At 38.2% G+C, this 23,131-nt stretch overlaps 1 protein-coding gene across 4 annotated transcripts; it reads right to left on the minus strand.

Annotated features, from left to right (window-relative positions):
• Positions 1-5,407: 5,407 nt before the first annotated feature.
• LOC120417028 (proton channel OtopLc) lies at positions 5,408-22,797 on the minus strand. 4 transcript variants are annotated; one of them, XM_052709656.1, is made up of 6 exons: positions 22,779-22,797; positions 18,035-18,250; positions 7,460-7,936; positions 7,170-7,387; positions 6,720-7,109; positions 5,408-6,663 (listed from the first exon to the last, which is right to left on the minus strand). In XM_052709656.1, the coding sequence occupies exons 2-6, from the start codon at positions 18,115-18,117 to the stop codon at positions 5,516-5,518; spliced, it is 2,316 nt and encodes a 771-aa protein (XP_052565616.1). In that variant the 5' UTR covers positions 18,118-18,250; positions 22,779-22,797; the 3' UTR covers positions 5,408-5,515. The 4 variants fall into 4 exon arrangements, with proteins under 4 accessions (XP_052565616.1, XP_039434905.1, XP_039434904.1 ...); XM_039578971.2 differs by lacking the exon at positions 22,779-22,797 and having other exon boundaries at positions 18,035-18,874; XM_039578970.2 differs by lacking the exons at positions 18,035-18,250; positions 22,779-22,797 and adding an exon at positions 16,191-16,529.
• Positions 22,798-23,131: the final 334 nt, after the last annotated feature.

Consider the following 23,131-nt stretch of genomic DNA (forward strand, 5'->3'; position numbering starts at 1 on the left):
GAAAACTGAGTGACAATTTTTGTAACACACAGACAGACAGACATTTGTTCAGTTTTCGATTCTGAGTCGATAGGTATACGTGAAGGTGGGTGTATGAGTTTTGTGTAAACAAATCATTCTTAGAGCAGGATTATAGCTTTACCCTCTGTGAGGAAGGCAAAATCCAGGGAGTTTAGAACATATTTTTATTGATTGAAAATATACCTATTCTCGTCAGTCACCTATCTTCGGCATATGGAGATTGTATTGCACGAGAGCTACAAAATAACTGTTTAGGCTATAAACTTACCAGCAACTCGACGCCGTCGTGCTATCATGTTGTATGTCGCTTTTTGACGTTCCGAGAAAAAACGCGTTTTAATGTTTGACCTTGAATAAACAACGAGAACACGCTAGATAGCACGACAAGATTGGAACTTCTTTCATATTGGCGGATTTCAGAGATTTTTAGACAATCGTGCAATTTGTGGAAAGCTCTACAACAAAGTGCACACCTCAAACTACAGCAGAAAAAAAACTATCCTAGACACACACCCTAGTTTGAAACTGTTCTAAAGTGGTTGAAAGCAACAACGCTCAGTCGAGACACGCACCACTCTAGGCGAGAGGGGGGGAGAAGGGGTAGGATTACAAGTGTGCAAATATTTGGTGTGCAGATATTAGTTGCACAGGGGGAGAATTTGGTGCAAAGTGTGCAATATGTAAAGTGACAAAAATGCACGGAGTTTTTTCGGGTTATGTTGAATATCTCAGGATTGAAATCGAATTTTGGGGATCTGTGAAGGTCAAAAGATGAGAATTGTGAGCTGCACAAAATGGCGTTCTTAACTCAATTTGGAAATTACAAAATCATGATTTTTGGTAAGGATGTAGGGGAAAAACAATAATTTTTTGAACCTTTAACACACATAGATAAATGTTTTGTAGCCTTTACGAGGTTTGTTTCAATCAACATTTTGTTGAATATTATCAACAAAAATTTTACGTTGAAACAAACCTTGATTTTCTAAATTCAACAAAAGTCTTTCATTTTTTGCCTTCCTCACTGAGGAAAGGCTATAAAATCACTCGAAAAATGAACTTCTTTATTTGACTCCTAGACCCACCTTCACGTATACATATCGACTCAGAATCAAATTCTGAACAAATGTCTGTGCGTGTGTCTGGATGTGAGTCCGTGCACCCAAAAATATGCACTCGATTATCTCTGGACTGGCTGAACCGATTTAGACTGTTTTGGTCTCATTCGATCCGTCTTGGGGTCCCACAAGACCCTAGTTAATATTATGAAGTTTAGAAAAGAACTTCAAAAGTTATGCTAAAAAAACGGTTTTTGCTAAACTTCGGAAGATTTTAAAAAGGGTGGTTTTTGTAAGAAACTCCGTCATGCTATATATTGTTAGAAAGGTATTTAAAAGACCTTTTCAACGCGTCCAAAAGATTAAAGATCTGACAACCCCATCAAAAGATATGAGCACTTAAGTGTTATTTATATACTTTTTTAATGAAAAAGTTGTCCGGATCTAGTATGCGACCCATCGTTGGGTAGCTAATCAAAAGACCTTTCCAACGAGCCCAAAAGATTGAAGATCTGACAACCCTATCAAAAGTTATAAGTACTTTAGTGTTTTCAATACACTTTTTTGAGGCCTGATCTCTTATATTTTGATAAAAATAAGTGTTATTTATACGCTGTGTAGTGTATTCACTTTATGAATGTGAGGAAGGCACCAACCACCTAAAGGTGGATTAAGTAACGTTGTTTTGAAAAAGTTGCTTTGACGTTTAGCGTTGAATGATAATTTTCGAATGATAATTTTGACTCAAACATGCATTATTTTTCTGCGTGCAGCTTTTTCATCATATGAAATCATTATTCAATAAATATTGCACACTTTGCACCAAATTCTCCCCCTGTGCAACTCATATCTGCACACCAAATATTTGCACACTTGTAATCCTACCCCTTCTCCCCCCCTCTCGCCTAGAGTGGTGCGTGTCTCGACTGAGCGTTGTTGCTTTCAACCACTTTAGAACAGTTTCAAACTAGGGTGTGTGTCTTGGATAGTTTTTTTTCTGCTGTAGTTTGAGGTGTGCACTTTGTTGTAGAGCTTTCCACAAATTGCACGATTGTCTAAAAATCTCTGAAATCCGCAATAACTAAATCGTTGCAATATTTAAATACATTTATTTTTAAAATTGTGTATACATTTTGGTTTTAGGATCGAAAATCTCTAAAATGAAGTTTATTCTGTATTTTTTTATTATTTTACACCTGACTGCGTTACTATGCAATTCTCGATACCGTTCATACCTTTACAAAAGAATCTTGATTTAGTCAAAGGCGGCCATTTCGTGACTTTATTATGATCCACCTCTCGTGTTCCTTAAAAAAGGTAAGTTTTAATGATTTTTTGCTATTAATTATTGATATACAAAGTAATAACTAACTTTCAGAACCAATACGAGAGAGCAATTGTCCGCAAGGCTTCTGCCTATGGGACCATCGAGGAATCCAGAAAACTATTGAATGAAGCTGAGCGTGCAATCAAAGACATCGGTCCAGAGGAAGCCGAATTTCAGACGGCTGAGAGGCCAAAGTAAAAGCGGCAAAAGAACAACTTTCTAAGGCTCAAGAAGCCTACGAGTCAGCCAAAACTGACGTCGATGAAATGAATAATAACGTAAGTTTACTTTTTGCCTTCCTCACCTTACTGAGGAAAGGCTATAAAATCACTCGAAAAATGAACTTTTTAATTAGACCTCCTAGACCTACACCCAACCGGCGGTCGCATAATTGTAATGCATGGCGGCATGAAAGTGTATCAGAATCTGCATGAAATCTGTCCTCTTGCATTTTTTGCGATATAGGGGCGTGCCATTTTGCCCGTTACCAACAATTATCGACATTACCGACGGCTGATTGATTGTATTGCAAAAAAAAAAAAAGAAAAAAATGTTAACAGAACGAGGAATGAACCATTAACATATTAGTTATTGTTCCGACACGCTTCCACCGTGCCTTGGACGCTTGATGAATTGTGGGGGACAGAGCACCAACATATTCTTCTCTCTGGAGTTTTGCTCAGGGACGCGCCAGCATTATATGTGTTGGTGAGAACTGCAGATCGCTGACATGTTTGCACACGGGCAAAAATGAGCTATGAGCTTGCTGCAAAAACTGTTATAAAATGTAACATTTTCTGCAGCAAATCCACTGTTGCAGATTTTGATATATATATTTCATTTGGGTGTAGCTGAACCGATTTTGACCGTATTGGCCTCATTCGATTCGTCTTGGGGTCCCATAAGTCCCCATTGAAATTTATAAGATTTAGTAAAGCAAATCAAAAGTTATGCTAAAAGAATTGCTGCATATTCATTTCACAATTTGCAAAAAAGGGTGGTTTTTGCATGAAAACCTGTCATATTATATATTTTTAGAAAGGTTCTGAAATGACATTTCTTGTGGATTAAGAATTTGCAAGATCTGAATTACCTATCTAAAATTATAAGCAGTTTAAAAAATGGTTTGAATTTACATAACCTCAAATGGTCGGGTCTGATCGCCGTGCAAAGGAATGCAATTTTCTTCGAAGGCGGTATATGTATAATCTTGACAAGTCTGTAGGTAGCCTGTTTTTTTTCTCAGGTTAAGCCACTCACGTTAAAAATAATCCCGAAACATGTTATTAAGTAGCAAACGCTGTCAAAAAAAAAAAACAAACGCTCTGAGTCACTTGACGTTTAACCTATTCTCCTCGAAGGCTGGCGAAACCCGAGCGAGAAGCGAAGGCAAATGAATAAACAAAGGCCGGCCACCAACACCACCAGCAGCGCGTGTAAGAGTGAGCCAATGATGCTAGAAAACTTTTTTCTATAAATGCCACTTTTCGTTAGTGTTCGCTAAAAATTTCGTCACAAATGGCAGCATTAAAGATTCCGTTGGAAATCTGACAATATTACCAAAATTATCAACAATCCAATCATAATAATCTAACTCAACAGGTGCCGAAGCAGCTCGCCACAAGGTCACCTCCTGTTGCCAATCCAGAGCAGAACTTCCCAGCGGATGACCTCGTCCCAACGATTGTCACAATGGGTGAGCATTGAAGGCATCGTGCTACGCAAACCGATGATTTAATGTACAAGATAATCGAGCAGAAGCACGAAAGGAAAATCGGAGTTGATTGTCCATTCTGTGAGTGATAGTCACATTCACATTTAGGAATTCAGCTGATCTGGCTTCCGGAGCACGACGATCAAAACAACTGCTCTTCCGCCAGGAACCTGGCCAGCTCGAATCGAAAAGACGGATTGGTGCTTTTGCTTACTTTTTTGTGTTCAATCTTAACTCTGTTTTTCGGCCCCCCGATGGGGTACACGATGGAGGGTCCGAGGAATTTGATAAAAAATGACGAAACAATTCAACAACTGATTGTGCTCTATCCATAAGTCGATTTGATTATAGTTTCCGAATACTCAAACATCTGGTTAGAACGGATGTCTGATATTCGCTTAATTAATACATTCTCAGCCTAGACATGCGGACGTTCTGCAAACTAGAGCTGGACCATTAGATTTCCCAATGATTAGCCCTGCTTTTGTGAGTCCCTTCAGTGTTAATACTACAAGGATTACCTTCATTACGTCCTGATTTGAGAAAAGGTGTTTCATCTTCAGTCGTTTCTTTTTGGATTTCTACCTCGTATAGCTTTCAGCTTTTCAATTTCAATTTGACCACCTTTTTTCTTCTGGTGACCAGGAATAGCTGAAGGTTATCACAGCAAAAAATTCGATGGTAAAATTGCATGCAAAAGCATGCACATCACCTTCGTCAAAATAAACACTTAATATTACACACTGCATGTACAATTTTTGCAAACACAAAAAAAAGTTGCAACCGACGGGATTCAAACCCAGCACCAACAGTAAGGACTGGCGCCTTAGCCCACTCGGCCATCAGACCGATGTAAATGTGAAAGGATAAACGCATATATCAGCTTGACATTTCGGTCAAGTAGGTTTCCCATACTGATGGGCTACATATTTCAGGGTGTAAAATCACATGAAATTGCATAAAATAATGCAATATTTATTTTACACCCAGGCCTTTTACACGCAGCTGGATTACTTCTTTTTTAGCTGTGTAAGGTAGCTTGGATGCGGTAAAGACTGCAGCGAAGGAGCTCGGTGGAAGTGTCCAGGTGTAAGAGGTTCCAAGTCGTTCAGGTCGTCTGATAATTGTGTGATTGGTCGCGAATTCATGATACAAAGCAAAGTTCCCATGTCTTCGATGGATACAGTTTCTTCCCTCAACACTCGTAGCAGATGATGATTTTCATAAATTCTTAGTTATTTATTTAGAAGTTTCTTTTTAGCTATTTCGGTGCCAAAACATTGTTGCTGCTAAAAAGGCTCAAATCTTATTCCACAATGCTTACGCTACTATTTACAAACGCACAACCACACTGGTTTACTCCAAATAAGTTAATTCTAAGAGTTAGCCGGAACCCTAGTGATGGTCCCCTCCCTTGACCTTGTACGTCGCCTTCCACACTTCAAACAGACAGATCGTCGAGTGGAACCGGTAGAAAATGGCCAGCGGCATCGAGACGTGCGTGATGACGGTCCACGCCCAGGTGCCGAAAAAGTCCAGATGCGACGGCCGGAAGCTCGCCCGGCCCTTGATCAGCGTGTTGATGAACCACATGGCCATGTTGGCCACGAGCAGGAAGGTGACGATTTCACGACCTGGTTTGGTCCGGTGCTGTTGCGCGCCTCGGCACTTGCGCCACACGGCGTTCAGGATAAAGAGCGTTTGGATGGAGGTTTGCACGAGGCTGAACAGTTCCGCGATCATGCCCTCTTGGGCACCCGGGACGTTGTTCTGGATCGAGAAGTAGCTGCCGACGATGCTGAACATTCCGTACACGTACACTCCGGTTTGGGCCAGCACCAGCAGCGTGCAGTCCAGACTGACGGAGCTGGCGTGGGCATCGTTATGCTTCTTGCAGTACTTGAGGTCGCGCATCTTGATCATGGCGGCTACGACAGCTGCCGCGGTCACGGTGTAGAGCAGCGTTTCGGCGATGGTGACCTCCTGCAGCGCAAAGTACTCGTAGCCGGGTTCGTCGTGCAGCACAAAGTACATGATCAAGCAGATGATCGTGAGCACGGTGATGATTATGCCGCCGAACATTCCGCGATGCGCACGAGAACAGTCTACCGAGAAGTGGTGCGCACTCTTGCCGGTGGGATGATGATGACTGCCCTGATGTCCGTTGGTGACCACACTGTGCAGCCGGTGGGAGGTTCGCCGGGTACGATCAATCTCCGCGATCGTTTTGACCTTCTTCCACATCTCGTACAGAATGACGGCGCAGATGAGCGAGTACTCGATCGTGCAGGGGAAGAGGAAGGGCGAGGCGTTCTGTACCAGCGAGCCCATGATGTTGGTCCGCTGGCAGTCGATGTACTCCGAAAGGTCGGTGGAATCAACGGGGGATCGCTTGGAGTGGCGGGCTGTTCCGTTGGCTAGCAGGAAGGCTCCACCGAAGTCTTCTTCGCTACTTTCCTCACTGGAATGAGTGGGAAGAGCTGTGGTAGTCGTTGTAGTCGTGGTTGACAAGATCTGGTGGGTGATGTTGACCATTGCTGAAACTGGAGAATCTGTTTTAATTGGTGATCTTCATGGGAAGTGACCACCCCGCACTTACCAACCCTCGGATGTTCGGCCATGTGGGCCAGATGGTGAATCTCGTGCTTGGTTTCCTCCACCAGGATGTAAAGCCACTCGCACAGGTTGGTCGCGATCATGTGCATCAACCCGAACCGCGCAAACACCTTGTGGCGGGCCATATCCAGCTCGGAAGTGTTCAGGAAGATGAACTGCATCTGCACGATCGAGAGGATCATTCGGGCGGCCGGAGTCAGCGCCACGAAGATGCTGTGACAGCCGGGTGAAGCGTGCAGCTCAAAGTACTGACCCAGCTCCAAGCCCGAGTAGACCATCGTGCCGATGCCGAACGCGATCGCTCCGACGCGCAGATAGAACGAGCCGAAGTGGGGGACGCGCTTCTTGACCGGGAAGGTGTTGGTTTTCTCCTCTGTGGAAACAAGATTACATTGAAGAATCGATCAAGCCGTTCACCAAACACCAAACATACGATAACTCTTGATCAGCGTCATCACCGCCCTGCGTCGCATATTCGACGCGTACACAAAGATCACGAACGTGATGCTCACACTGTACAGGTAGAGGTAGAAGCCCTGGTACACGTTGGCTGGGATCTGCGACGACAGGATCTCCGTCACGGGCAGCGCAATGCCGAGGATCACGATGACCTTGGCGTACAGCGCCGACAGGGCCGTACTCAGCGCGTCACTGCAGGGAAAGAGAAAGAACAATGGTTGAGCAAAGCCCATGCGTGACTCCCTCACAGCACAGTGTACCTACTCTCCGATTCGTCGATTCTTGCGGCGGGACTCGAGGGCCAGCTCGCAGTGGGCACCACCGGATCCGTGGGGCACCTGGCTGAGCGAGCCCTTGCTGCCCATGTTGGAATCGTCGTGGCCTCCCTGATGGGACGAGGATCCGCTCTTGCCCCGTCCGGGTAGCCAGGCTAGCGAACCTCGCCGCAGGGCGGACATGATCGTGGAGGGTCGATGGGTCGATAGCATTTCCTGCATGGCCACCGAAGATCGGCGCCGTCCGTTCGAGTGGTTGCCGTTGGAATGGGGCGGCTTACCCGCGGTAGGTTGCTCATTTTCTGGAATCTGGTCCAGGATGGTGGCCGAGCCGTGGTGGTTGTACTTGATCGGCATTGGAATCGGCGATGGGGAGCTTTTGGCAGTCAGAAGAAGACCAGATTCATCATCGGTTCGGCCGCCGCTGGGATTCGACGACAGGTTGAAATCGGTGTCCAGCGTTTCACTAGAAAGAAGTAGAAAAACATAAGCTTGTAACAATCTGACTTATCTTGAAGAGTTAGGGCAATCTGATAGTGGTTCAGAAACCGGTAAACAACAAGTGCACCGTCTCGTGCTGGCACAAGTCTCGTGATAACGGACTCAAGGCTTAAGGTGAGACAATACTTGGCAAATATGATAACCGTCGTATAATCGCAAGGAATTGATTGTTCCAGAGAGATATTTTTGGAGCATGGGCGTTACGTGGCAGGAAAAAGTACTGATATGGCTGCTACCGTGATATCTTGGCGTACTTTATTTACACGAGTAATGCGGTGACGAATGCGGTGTTGTTGTACTTTGAGCCATACTAGACCCGATCACGAGTGTGATTGATTGCCGGCTTGATGGGCACGTACGGCCGATACCGAACGGTTGGAGATGGTGCAATAGTCAGCATCTTTTGCGTAAAGGAGAAAAATTTCCTTAGCCTGTTGACCTCTACTGGGATGTTCTGGATCCTCCAAGGTTTTTGAGATACACACGGCAGACTATCTATTTTCCCGGTCATTTTGGAGGTCCCAGAATATCCAAAAAGTGGTCCAAAGAGTTTAAAATGTCCCCTATGAAATTTGAAGAGATGCAACTGAAAAAAAGCGATTGAATTTTTTTCGACCGTTTTTGTGGTTCTACGCAGAATTGTCACGGTTCTTTCGCCTATATGTCCCTAATCGCCCCACATAGTTGATTGACACTCTAATTTATGTCTCCTTTGCAATACAAGAGGTTAAACAAAATAAAATATTTTGTTTCATTCCATTTCATTCGTTGGGTTATTTTCACTAGCGTGCCCAGCTCTTTGAGGAAGGTAAGGCAATAATATGGACGTTCAAAAAATACGTCATTTGTGGACACCCCCTGACCAAATTTAGCACAAATTTCTGTGGATGGTGGGGCAGTTGCCCCATGTTGCCCCACCTTGTGCACGCTAGTGGTTATTTTGGCAAAAAAAACATCAGTGCAGTAATTATCCTAAGCTGAGCAAATCTCTACGCAATCGGTCTTTTTCTTCACTGAATAGCGAAAGCTACAATATTTCATGAATACATGAATGTTGCTAGTATTTAAAATTGAGGTGCAAAGTCATCGTTTTTTTTGACACTCAATAATATTTTAACTGAATGAATGTACATGGAAAAGAAAATCAAAATAAATATAAATTAAAAAAACCAGTCTTTTTCTTTTAATTTTTGTATTTTTTAATCCGGCTGAAACTTTTTTGGTGCCTTCAGTATGCTCAAAGAAGCCATTTTGCATCATTAGTTTGTCCATATAATTTTCCATAGAAATTTGGCAGCTGTCCATACAAAAATGATATATGAAAATTCAAAAATCTGTATCTTTTGAAGGAATTTTTGATCGATTTGGTGTCATTGGCAAAGTTGTAGTTATGGATAAGAACTTCACTGAAAAAAATGATACACGGTAATTTTTTTTTTGGTAATTTTTCATTTAATTTTTTGTTACTAAAACTTGATTTGCAGAAAAACACAATTTTTATTTTTTTAAAATGTTTGATGTGTTTTAGGGGACATCAAATGCAAACTTTTCAGAAATTTTCAGAATGGGCAAACAAATCTTAGACCGAGTTATACATTTTTGAATCAACACAATTAAAAAAAAAAAATGAAATTTCGGTCGCAAATATTTTTCAACTTCATTTTTCGATGTAAAATCGAATTTGCAATTAAAAAGTACTCTAGTGCAATTTTGATAATGTGCACCGTTTTCAAGTTATAGCCATTTTAGGTAACTTTTATAAAAATAGTCGCAGTTATTCATTTTTTAAAAAATTAGTGCCGATGTTTGCCCACTTTTGAAAAAAATATTTTAGAAATTCTTAGAAAATTCTCTATATTTTGCTTTTTGAACTTTGTTGATACGACCCTTAGTTGCTGAGATATTGCCATGCAAAGATTTAAAAACAGGAAAATTGTTGTTTTCTAAGTCCCACCCAAACAACCCACCATTTTCTAATGTCGACATCTCAGCAACTAATGGTCCGATTCACAATGTTAAATTATGAAACATTCGTGAAATTTTCCGATATATTCGAAAACAATATTTTCAAAAAAAAATAATCAAGACTAACATTTCAAAAGGGCGTAATATTGAATGTTTGGCCCTATTGAAATGTTAGTTTCGATTTAAATAAAAAAAAGTTTCAGCCGGATTTAAAAATACAAATATTAAAATTAAAACAAAAAGACCGAATTCGTAGATAATTACTCATATGTCCTTAAGCCCTAAGTGGGCGCTTAGAAGTTTTACACACAAATTTAAGATTCTTTTGATGTTCAATATATACAAGAAAAAATACTTTGTTCTCTGAGGGTCATACAAAATTAGCATGAGAATGTCCGATAAACTGTATCTTGAGAAGGAATATTCTGATCGATTTGGGGATTGACCAAATTGGCTGAAATTTGGGGTGAAGACTCTCAAGACATATTCTGTGTGCATGACGAAGCCCGATTTTGAAATTTTGTTTTTTTTAAATACAAAAATCAAAAACTGGCGAATTTTTATATGAAAAACACAAAAATATTTTTATCTTTTTTTTTTAAATAAACTTTTTTTAAATCGGCTTTCGTCATGCACACGGGACCGGTTTAAGGAGTCTTCACCAAAATTTTGAGCCAATTTGGTCAAAGCAGTGTTGAGATATCGTGGCATCCGTTTTTTGAAACTGCTAACTTCAAATAGCTATATCTCGGCAAATATACAACCAAATGTGTTCAAATTTATTTTATTGATGGATGAAAATGTATATTTAAATGCCCAGAAAACAGATTTAAAAAAAGTTTAAGCGTGTGCTCAAACCAACCTCTGAAATTTTTGCCGATTTACATGTATGTAACCCCTTAATGAAGGGTCCTTTATAAAAGATTTAAAGTTATATTCGGTTGTAAATCTGATTTCGTATCTTAAATCGATTTTTGAAATTTTGATTGGCAACCTTTCGGACTTTTTCAAAAAAGTATATCTTTGTTACCATACTTTGCACCACCCTTAATAATTCCAAAAAATAAGGAGACAAAAAATATTGCATAAATTTTAAATTTAGTTTGAAAAAAAAATTTAATTGATTGTAAGTATTTAAAGATCATTGTGTAACGTTTATTTCTGTATTTTTGCTTTCCTCATTAAGGAAAGACTATACAATCACTCGGAAAATGAATTTTTCAACTTGACAAATTTTGTCTTTTAATAACTACCATTTATGTACAATGAGTCAAAGAAATAAAGAATTACAGTCATCCCACATATTCGAAACAACAGGTTACATTATTTTTAATTGAAAAGTGTAGAAAATTTCACTCAAGTTAAGATTCATTTTTTAACGCTAGTTGAAGAAGGAGAGCTACTTTGATGACACTGAGAAATAATAGCTTTTAGAAAATATAAACTTTGAGAAGCAATGGGAGGGAAAAACAGTATTTATTTTTCTCTGAAATTTTCCCCTGAAAATGCATGTTCATACTTTTATTTTATATAAACTTATTTAAACTTTTTGAGGACATAAACTTGGCTTTTAAACTATCTGTTCTTTTGTGACCGTCATATCTCAAATCATAAAAGAGATAATATTACACCTACAAATTTTACAAATTTACAAATATTACACCTTCTAGATTTACACATTTTTTAACTGTGTTGTCTCTAAAAAAAAGTTAAAACCTATTTGAATTTCATTGTTGTGCATTATCAAAGAAATTTTCCCTCACTTCACAGCTTCCTGTTTGATAAAATCACTCAAATTGATTGATTTGTATTTGTACTGATAAAAATAAAATCCACCTCATTTGCATCCCAATCGCAGCCTCTCAAAGTGCTGCTTTTGTTCTTAAAATCTCAAGTTGACACCGTTTTTCAAATTTATCACCCAGCTAATTGAAAACGAAACACTCCACTTAGCTCCACTCCACACTCGTAGCTGCAAGCACTATATACTCAATCAACACGACAAACCAGACTTGACCAGTTTGTTTTTTGCGCCACTTTTGAAAAACATGTTTTTTTTGTAACATTTCGTTACTTCTTTATCTTATTGCAGAACCAACCTTGACAGATAGCTTCGTTTGTTTTATTTTAAAAATAATTCACTTGAAAGAACTTCCGCACTTTAAATCACTTGTAAAACAATTAAAATTGCACTTTTTTCTAGCCTCTTTTTTTGCAACTCGAGCACCTTTCTCAAAAAGTAAATCCTTCACGCGTGAGACCTAAACGGACACTGACCAGACGACTGCACGTTTCGGGAGTCTCCAGGTGTGTGAGGTGTGCTCTCAACTGCTGAATGAGAATCAATCAAGGTGCGGCGTGGAAAGGGGCTGCCCAGCAGTCAGTCGTTTGGTGTGTGATACCGGTCACACTGCTGTCATGTTTAATCTCCTTTTTTTTCGTACGGTAGTCAGTCAATGACGCACTCGTAAGTAAGTAGCCGTAAGATAACCAAGAGGTTGAATTGGTCCAATCTAGATTTTTAGGTGATGTTAAGGCGTTGAAAATGGGTGAGGCTTTTATGAGCAAGCTTTTTGAAGTTTTTAAATCAAATTCTTTCTTAAATTATTTACTAAAATTTAAATTTAGTAATTAAAGTGTAAATTTAGCCAAGACACCCACCAACACGTTAGTTTAACATTGCCGAGACACAAACTAAGCAAGGTCCAACTGACAAACAAACTTTTTCAAGTCTCTTCTATTTCAAGCTTCATAGATTATCTCTTCAAATTTGTCCGTTGATTCCCGGTATCGCTGTCACTTCTGAATTGTTAACTGAACTAATTCTAATCGAATTGATCTGTTCGACTTCTCCGAATGCAATTGTAATCCATAAAATTAATAGCCCACCACTGCTGTCATGTGCTGCTTTCTTGGGAGTCTAGGTTGTAAATCTTTACCACCGCGTGCAGTGATAAATGGTGGACAAACAAGAATGACGGCGTTGCATTGATCATTATTTATATTGGACTGTGTGTTAAATGGAAGCCACAGGATTATATGGTGATCACGAGGATTTGGGTAGAATTAAAGGTTCGGTTCTAATAAGGTAGGTGACATGTGCCAATTTGCTGCTATGGTTATAAAGAACTAATTTGTGCTAATTTATCAAACTCGGATCTTTTGAAGCAGTTTACACTTGTAATTTTGTCTTCACAGTAGCATAAGGGTGCTCGACAATAACATGAAAATGAAAATTAATTGTAGATAATTTGTCTTACATCTAGATGTGTGAAAATAAAGCATTTTTTGAATTGTTTGTTGTGATCTGGCACTTTGAGTGATGAATCAAAGTGATCTATTATAATAAGCCTCGTGCCAAACTGATTTGTGTTTCAAAACGATGCATCGTCGTAGTCGTACATATGTACTTCGGATGAACGACGTAAATTTCATGATATAATGATTAATTATTTGTGTCTTGTTTTTTTTTTTCAGGTTCGATATATATCGGATATCACCAAGAAAATCTGCATTAAAGATGAGATTCACCATGGAAGACCCAACATTTTTGTTTTTCGTAGAAGAACAGTAGAGGACTTTAAATTGCGAATATTGTTTGAACTATTTTGTTTTCAAAGTAAACTTAAAATTTGAATATCCTTGATTGCATTTTTATTTATTCTCATTTCAAATATCTTGAATTATGTTGCAAATTCTAATATCTCAAAAACTATTTAAAACTACTAAAATACCATTAGTGAAATGATGAAATCTTAAACATATATAAGCCAAAATAAATTCATAAAAACTTATTTAATCCACCTATGTGGTTGGTGCCTTTCTTATTCCATAAATATTAATTTTATTTGAGTTATAATTTTGAAGATTGTGGTTTTTTTTTCCGATATGTGGTCCCTAAATTTGCAAAAAAGCCTAAAAGTGCATTGTTTGTTTACAAACACAAAAATAAATGTTATACTGCAATCTAAATAGTCTGCAATCGATTGTACAATAGTTTGAAAAGAAAAATTGGAAATTTTGAAAAATCCTTGATGACACCATCTGACAATCTGACACCACCAAACAAAATAAAGAATCTGTGTCAATTTTGAGCCAAATCGGTCACTGTTGAGAGTTGAAGTTCAGATGGAAATTTCAGAAAAAAATGTATCGAGAAAGGCAATTTTTTTGATTTTCTCCCTGAAGGTGGTGTAAATTGTGTAGAAATTTTGTCAAGAGAGAGGTTTTGCTGCAAAATTTGCTGCTCTACAATGTTGTCGATTAGAGTGAACCGTTCCGAGTTTATCCTGAAAAGTATTTAGCGATTTAAAATAGATGTTTTTTTTATTGCAAAGGCGTCGCGGGCCTGATGAAATGGCTTCACGGGCCGTCGGTTGGGCAGGTCTGTCCTATGTGCTCTGGTTCAAATCTTGGTATCGCATGTGAGAGCGTCGTCTATTTACAAACTTGACAGAGGATGCGGCCACTCAAGTATGGAAGTATGGAAAAATCTTCTCATTATCGCTTGTTTCATTAGCAATCTTAAGATGCAGATTGTGTAGATTTTGCTCAGTTCTAGAGGTCGTATCAAGTTGCTCCGTTTTAAACATTAGACAGTTATGCAAAAACGGACAGGGCAAAAGAAACCGAAAAGCTACGATATCTTACATGTTGTAGGAAACATCGGTAGACTAGCTACTACAAAACGAGTATAAGTCGAGCCACAAAATATATGCGCCAGCATTCTCGCGCCAGTATTCGAAGCACAACTTGACAACTCGTCGACTTGGCGACGAAGCGTGGGAAATCGATGCAGTGTGATTTTTGACGATTTTTCCGATTAAAATTCATGCTGAATCGTAATATTTACGAAGATGGAAATATATGTAAAGTAAAACCTAAACCTTTCTTTAGTAAGAAAGGCAAAAAGTAAATCGTCCTAAAAATTGATCGGGATTGCCAATAGATGTCAAATTTGTTTCAGATGCTCACTCATGGTCTGTACTATGAATGTAGAAAGAAATTTCGGATAAAATTAGAAACGAAAAATGTTGGCGAAGGTCACCAGGGTGGCTTTTACCTTTTTTTAGGGATTTTTTTTGCTTATGGTAATAGATATAAAAATGAAAAAATTTGACCATATTTTCATTTGAAAACTGTGTATTTTGTTGAAAAGTCTGGCCACATCCGAAAACAGATGGATATTTCGAAATTTGCGCGGCAGCTCGCCCAGGTTCAGCACACTAGCTTTCATCTGCATTCAGAAGAATCGAAATCGGATATATGGGAGCTGAGAACGACGCGACACAAAATTTTGCAAAATTTTACCACACACGAATATTACTCGACCTCCGCGGAATTTATTTTCCCAAAATTCGAGGGTTGGAGATAGACGAGTTCTGTCAAGGTGAATCGATAGAGCGTCGAAAATCGATGCAGTGTGATTTTTTGACGATTTTTCGGATGAAAATTCATGCTGAATCGTAATATTTAAGAAGATGGAAATTACGTCCAGCCATAAAGTAAAACCTATACCTTTCTTTAGTAAGAAAGGCAAAACGTGTTCGGCTATGTTCGGCGCTGAGAATATCAGTACGGAATGAAAAGTTGCTTTATTTGGGGTGTGAGTATTCAGGTTTGATAATTGTAGTCGCTGAGAGCTGAAAGTTCGATATTTTTACAACCATACACAGCTAAAAAAGTAGTAATCCAGCTGCGTGTAAAAGACCTGGGTGCAATTTTATGTGATTTTACACCCTGAAATTTGTAGCCCATCAGTATGGGAAACCTACTTGACCGAAATGTCAAGCTCATATATGCGTTTCAGCTGTTTGATGGCCGATTGGGCTAAGGCGCCAGTCCTTACTGTTGGTGCTGGGTTTGAATCCCGTCGGTTGCAGCTTTTTTTTTTGTGTTTGCAAAAAATGTACATGCAGTGTGTAATATTAAGTGTTTATTTTGACGAAGGTGATGTGCATGCTTTTGCATGCGATATTACCATCGGATTTTTTGCAGTGTACCTGTGATACATTGGTGATAAACTCGCTCTTAAATTAAAATGAGCTGTTAAAATTATGTTGCAAAACTAAGCCGTCCATGTGCTATGGAAATAATTTGAAAAATTTCAGTTAAAATGCGCACTCCCAGACTTGTAAACATTATTGTTTTGTTTTTCAAGTAACTTTTTTCCTGCAATAACGTAGGAACGTGCTAATCGTTTATTTATCGTCTAGCACTAACGTCATGCAGGGCTCAAATTTGCGGTCAATTACCATTCACCATCGCCACCGCCGTCCGAATGCAGTCGACATTCTCCGCCGATCTTCTCTCCGTCGTCATCATCACCATCCTCTCCCGCATCGGTTGCTTGGATGATCTCCGGCGACCATGTGATAGCGGCCGCCGACCGATCTTCGCCAGACAAAGCCTTCTTCGTTTTCTTCGTCGCCGCTACGATCGTCTCCTCTGGTAGTGGGGAGGGGGGTGGGGTTGGCCCGAGAGGATCACTGGAAACTATGAGCAACCGATCGGAACCGGATGTCGACGATTTGGCCACCGATGTTTCACCGAAAACTTCTGACGCGGTCATTCCGGACCCGAGGTTTGTGCTGTACTAAAAGGAAGCCGGTGGAAATGAGTGGCTTTTATAAAATACACACACTCGCACACACACACGGGCCAGTGTTTCGCACTTTGCCAAACAGTCACCCAGTGTGAGAGATTAGCACAACCCCACCGTACCACACCTTCGAGAAGGATGTGCAATAGTGAAAATTCTAGAACATCTTGTGACAAGGGCGAATCACAATGGAACGTAGCCGGTTGAGCTCATTTTCTTTAAAATCATGTGCTTTTTAACGATTTTTAAAGATACTTTCAGTATCCGCCCTTTTCAAACGTTATTCCACACTTTTCCTCCGATAACAAGACCCTTGTTGGTGGACTCTTATCACACGCGATTGACACGATACGCGAAGCTTGCGAAAAAAATAAATGTTGTTACTCATTTACTCTCTCCGTCACACACTCTCGGTCTATCTGTCTCCTGTTCATCAAGTGGAATCAATCGATCGATAAGTACTTAGTAGGTACCGTTTATCTGAGATGGAAAATTGCATCAGTTTGCAGTGTTTTTTTTTAATTTTATTGACTTGCAATGACATTGATGCGTGTACTTGAATGATTTTGTTCGTTTTTTTGTAACATTCTTGTGTTACTAATACAAGTGTTTTGAATTGTACGTTAAGTTTATAACCATATCTTGAGATTGAGGTGAATCAAATCTTCAAATCATCAAATCTTCAAATCTTCAAATCTTCAAATCTTCAAATCTCCAAATCTTCAAATCTCCAAATCTTCAAATATTCAAATCTTCAAATCTTCAAATCTTTAAATCTTCCAATCTTCAAATCTCCAAATCTTCAAATCTTCAAATCTTCAAATCTTCAAATCTTCAAATCTTCAAATCTTCAAATCTTCAAATCTTCAAACCTTCAAATCTTCAAATCTTCAAATCTTCAAATCTTCAAATCTTCAAATCTTCAAATCTTCAAATCTTCAAATCTTCAAATCTTCAAATCTTCAAATCTTCAAATCTTCAAATCTTCAAATCTTCAAATCTTCAAATCTTCAAATCTTCAAATCTTCAAATCTTCAAATCTTCAAATCTTCAAATCTTCAAATCTTCAAATCTTCAAATCTTCAAATCTTCAAATCTTCAAATCTTCAAATCTTCAAATCTTCAAATCTTCAAATCTTCAAATCTTCAAATCTTCAAATCTTCAAATCTTCAAATCTTCAAATCTTCAAATCTTCAAATCTTCAAATCTTCAAATCTTCAAATCTTCAAATCTTCAAATCTTCAAATCTTCAAATCTTCAAATCTCCAAATCTTAAAATCTTCAAATCTTCAAATCTTCAAATCTTCAAATCTTCAAACCTTCAAATCTTTAAATCTTCAAATCTTTAAATCTTTAAATCTTTAAATCTTTAAATCTTTAAATCTTCAAATCTTCAAATCTTCAAATCTTCAAATCTTCAAATCTTCAAATCTTCAAATCTTATATTTTTTATGATTGAATTGATTAAAAGAAGATGACATTACAAAAATAATTACCTGAACGTAACCGAATTCTTTTTGTAGTTCTTGCAGGATCCACTTCCGCTGCCTCCTCCCCCACTTCCGTTACTAATACTCATGTTCACCTCGCGGCAACTGCCGATGGCACGTACGTTTTAGTGTGGGTACTCGTAATTGTCGTTCACACCAGCGACGATTCTTGATTTTTCCTTTTTCAGCATACACACTGACGACGACTGCAACTGCAATTCACTTAAAAACTCAAACATCAACGACTTTTAGCATTAGTATCACACTTGGACACGCACTCTTGCTTATGGTCACAGGAATTTTCTACACAACTTTGTGTTAAGCACATCGACTACCCCACTACTGCTGGTCTTAATTTTTTTTTTACTAATTGGCGTCGCGACGCGTCGAGGAGCAGTTGGCGCGCGCCGCCGCAAACACGTTCGTGAGAGCTTTCGAGGATTGAGATAAGTAGGGGAACTATACCCTTTCTCAGCCTATTTCTATTATCGGCCTATCAGCACTTTGAACATGAATTACAGCTTTTATAAAGTGTTTTTGGCTTTTCCAAAGTAATAAATAGCTCAAATAAAAGTGAGTAAGCAACTCTCCATTGTTGATACATCTGCAAATGTTGATTTAATAGCGGAAAACTGCATAAGTGATGAGAATTGGTCGAACGGCTTAGAGTGATTAAAATGGGCATATTTCCCCTATTTGGTGTGACGACGTAGACATCAATACTGTGAGCACTTCGATCGCCAATCGGCAGATTGGGGCGGAATTATCTACACCCAACCTCCCCCGTCAGAGCTCTTTGTGTGGCCTTCATTGTTCAGGGAATTAGCATTAAAATCGGGGTTTAGGACGGGAGATTTTGAGGGAGATCCTCTTATTTTTATGGCCAAAATCTAACCATTTTTTTAGATCGTCGCAATCGACTGTTAATTGGACTTTCTATCAAACCTGAATGTTTCGTTATGATTTTGTCATGATTGAATGAAAATATGTTTTTAATCATACCGTATCCAATCATTTAGTACAAAAATATAAGTAAAACAGTCCATAAATTCGTGGTGTACAAGCGTTAAGAATGTGTCATTACATACAAGTTTACCCTGACAGCAATTAAAGTGTTTTGAATAATGAATTTTGTACTAAACCTCTTGACTAAATTTGCATGCTAAAGTGACAATAAATCACCCTAATGTACTTGGGATTAACCTTTGAGTGTTGTTTTTGTGATTGATTCTTAAGAAGTATACCTATACAAAATTGGCTTAAAGTATCAGAACAAAGTGCTTTTTATAGTATCAAAAAATGGTTTTGATAGTAAGCATGAGCGCCGTGTCAAAAACGACAGTTCCACCGGGATAAACTTCTTATATACAGCCCTGTCAAATATTTTTTTGGAAAATATTAGTTTGTCTCTTTTAAAAATAAATATAATGTATTTATTGATAATGTTTTTTTTCAATGTAAATGTTAGACGAACTATTTTATGCATTGCTACTATAATTTCTATAAATTCTTCTCATCAATATATTTAACTTTACTTGAGATACCAAATTAATTAGAAATTATCAGAGATGACTGCACAGTAAAAAAAATAAGGTAATATTACATCTGGAAAGGAGCCTTTTATGTAAAAAAATTGTAATTTTACCTCTGAACACGTGTAACCACTTTTCTGGTGTAATATCATTTTTTAAGATTTTTACATCAAAAAAAGAGGTTCAACCTTCCAAATTTACAAATATTTATACTGTGTGTTTATGTAACCTTTTGGGTAGCACAGCGCCAAGAAGTCGTAGTGTTAAAGGAGATAATTTTGAATAACTTGCCCGCCTTCCCTCGTACACTGTAGATCGAGCCTGGGGCTCCATCCAACACACAAAACGGCACATTGCCCCAATTCCCAATTTTTCTACAATTTTTCTTGAAAATCGCTCTGTATTAATAGAGGAGGCTTTATGTAGCCAGTGGCAGTGCGTGGCCGAATGGTTTTGCTGTCCACTTTATAAGCGGATGATTCTGGGTTCGATTCCCATCTGCTCCAACCTTCCATCGGATGAGGAAGTAAAATGTCGGTCCCGGCCTTGGTTGTAAGGCCGTTCAGTCATTCCAGGTGTAGGAGTCGTCTCCATGCCATAAGTACAAACAACACACCAAACCAAGCCTACTCCGGTGGAATCGCTGGCGGTGTTTGGACTCGCAATCCAAAGATCGTCAGTTCAAACACTGGGGTGGAAGGTTCCTTAGAGTAGAAAGAGGTTTGGGTGCTCTCCCCATTCAAGCCTTCGGACTCCTAGGTTCGAGCAGAAACTTGCAATAGAGACCACAAAAGACCCGGGGGTCGTTAATGTGGATGGTTTGATTTTTTTTTTGATTTTTTTTATGTAGCCATCGATGCATCCAAAATGCTTTTAACTTATGTGAAAAAATATCCCAGGAATCCAGTAAAAATAATCACTTGCCACGGAAAACCCATCTACGGCGCATTTAACCCCAATTTCGTTATAAAAACATTTTTGGACGATTTCAAATGTTTGGTAAGATTTTAAAAATCTGAAAATATTTTTATTGAAAAGATCAGACAATTTTACATAAGAATGGCTATTTGCACTTGATAGTTTGACTTATTTATGTTGATATCAATAATAAATATATACAAATTTTGTAAACGGCAGCCGTGCTCCTGGGAAAATTCGCCCAAAAATGATTATTCAAATATTTTATTTAGTTTAATTTCTATATCAACATGAATGTGTCAAACTATCAAGTAAACTTTGAAATTGTCCCTCACAACAAAAATTAGTAAGTGTTTTAGGGAGTTTTCATATGAAAGGTTTAATTTTAAAATTTTAAAAGTATCTTTTTTAAAGATTGGACATTTTTTATGGCGGTTTTAATTTTTTACATTGAAAATCGGACTGATATTTGCTGAGTTATTGTCACTTTGACACCATTTGGGTGAAGTATAAAAACTTTTTTTTTCCTTTTGTTTCTTCTTTATGATACTGTATCTCAGCAAATATTCATCCAATCTTCAATGACTTTTATGCACATTTGTAGGAAATTTTCTGATCTCTTTCGATTTTTATTTTGTAAAATTGGTCAAGATTGGTCATGATGACTTCTACAGATAAAAAGTCACTTACTAAAGGTCATTCACTCTTGGGGCAATGACTGTCCATGATGGTCCTGAATTCAGGGTCCAGAAATAGTAAATTGAAATGAAAAATCAATAAAGATATGTACAATGCTTCTACAAACAATACAAAGAAACACATTTTTTGATTGATCAATTTTGAATCAAGATTTGAATGTTTTTTTTAAAACAAACATGGCCGCCAAATGGCCGACTGGGAATGATACCTTCCATAGCCTTAACAAAAATGAATTTTAGGTGGATCACTTGAAAACGGTGCATGATATCAAATTTTATGTGAAATACTTTTTGATTGAAAATTTTAATTTTAAACATCTTTAAATAAAATCAAAAAAGCTGTTTTACATTTAACCACAATTTTCACAAATCATGTTGTCTAAGAAAAATTGGCAACACTGCCAAATGAGCTTTGTTCAACTTGGGTCATAGCTCAAAAGATTTAATTTTTTTTGTCATTTGAAACATATCTAAAAATGGGATTTTTTAAAAATGATTATTGTGCGCAATTCAACATTGACATAAAAAAAAAGAATTCCTAAATTCTAAGAATTTTGCCTCCTTTTCTTATTAAGTAATCAAAAAACCCCAATTACTAAATAAGGAAAGTAGCCAACATTCCTTGAATTTAGGAATTTGGTACTTTTTTTAATTATTTACTACACAGAAAAAAAAATCATGGTAAAATTTCATCTAAAATGGGGTACATCATTTATGTCAGAAAAAATGGGTAATTTTACCTCTGAAATTGTGTAATTTACCACTGTTCTGGTGTAATGTCGCTTTTTCGGTCTAAATTGAGAGGGAGAGGGAGGTAATATTCAACCTTCTAACATACACCTTCCAAATTTACAAAAATTTTTGCTTTGTATATAGGTTTGAAAGAGCTTCAAAATTATTTTTTTAAATCTTTGTGAATATCGAAAAAACCGATCTTTTATTCAGTTCAATAATAATGAACAAGTATTTTTTTCAGTTCTATAATAACGAAAAAACCGATCTTTTGTTCAGTTCAATAATAATGAACAAGTATTTTTTTCAGTTCTGTAATAACAAATTAGTATTTTTACAGTATAAACAATATATTTCACTAAATAAACTTTACAAGAGCTGGGACTGAGATTATCAGCCATCTTTTGTCCTTCTAAATTCTTAGAATTTGGTAATTTATGACTTTTACATTTATGAGTCGCTGCTAAGGAAAGGAAAAATTTTTTGAATTAATTGGTTTTAAAAATTTCAATAAATACCAATTTTACGAATCATCTTGGACTAAGCCCCCCGAAAACTCGCTAATCTTATCCGTCACAAAGCACACAACATCACACATTATCATAGCCCACAATTCGGGTTGTTCAAAAGCACCCTCTAATTGGTAGTACCAACAACGCTTGACGATACTCATGACGACTTTTGGTTATCACTTCCCGCCCGTTCAAAGCACTTCAGTTTACACACAATAAAGAGAACTTCGGCGAGTCATGGACCAATTTTTTTCACAGAATTTTGGCTCGGTGTGCCAAAATTTATAAAGCCGCGATAATTTTCGCAGACACGTGCGCGTTCGCGCCTGCAAATCAGCTGCGCGACCGAGCGACTTACGCGTGGTGCGACTGAAAGCTTCACGACCGGAGACAACCGACACTACTAATGTACTGATGGCTGGTGTGGAAGCCCCGCAGGTGACGGCAGCTGACGACTCTCGCGAGGAGACTTGCTAGCGCCGCAGGCTGCAGACCTCCACCCGGAGCAGCAGAGGAGGCTATAAAAAATACAGAGTTGTTGAAAAGTCAAACAACTAAGCTCGAACTATCGAGGGGCACTGTGGAAAATGTTTGACGAAGTTGTGTTAAAATCGTTTAAAAAAAATGTGATAATATCTGAAGTTTCATGATGTCCTGATTAGACCAAGTAAAAAAAATATATAAAAAAGAATAACAAATTCTGAAAGTCCA

This window comes from Culex pipiens, chromosome 1, assembly GCF_016801865.2.
Source record: "Culex pipiens pallens isolate TS chromosome 1, TS_CPP_V2, whole genome shotgun sequence".
NCBI lineage: Eukaryota > Metazoa > Arthropoda > Insecta > Diptera > Culicidae > Culex > Culex pipiens.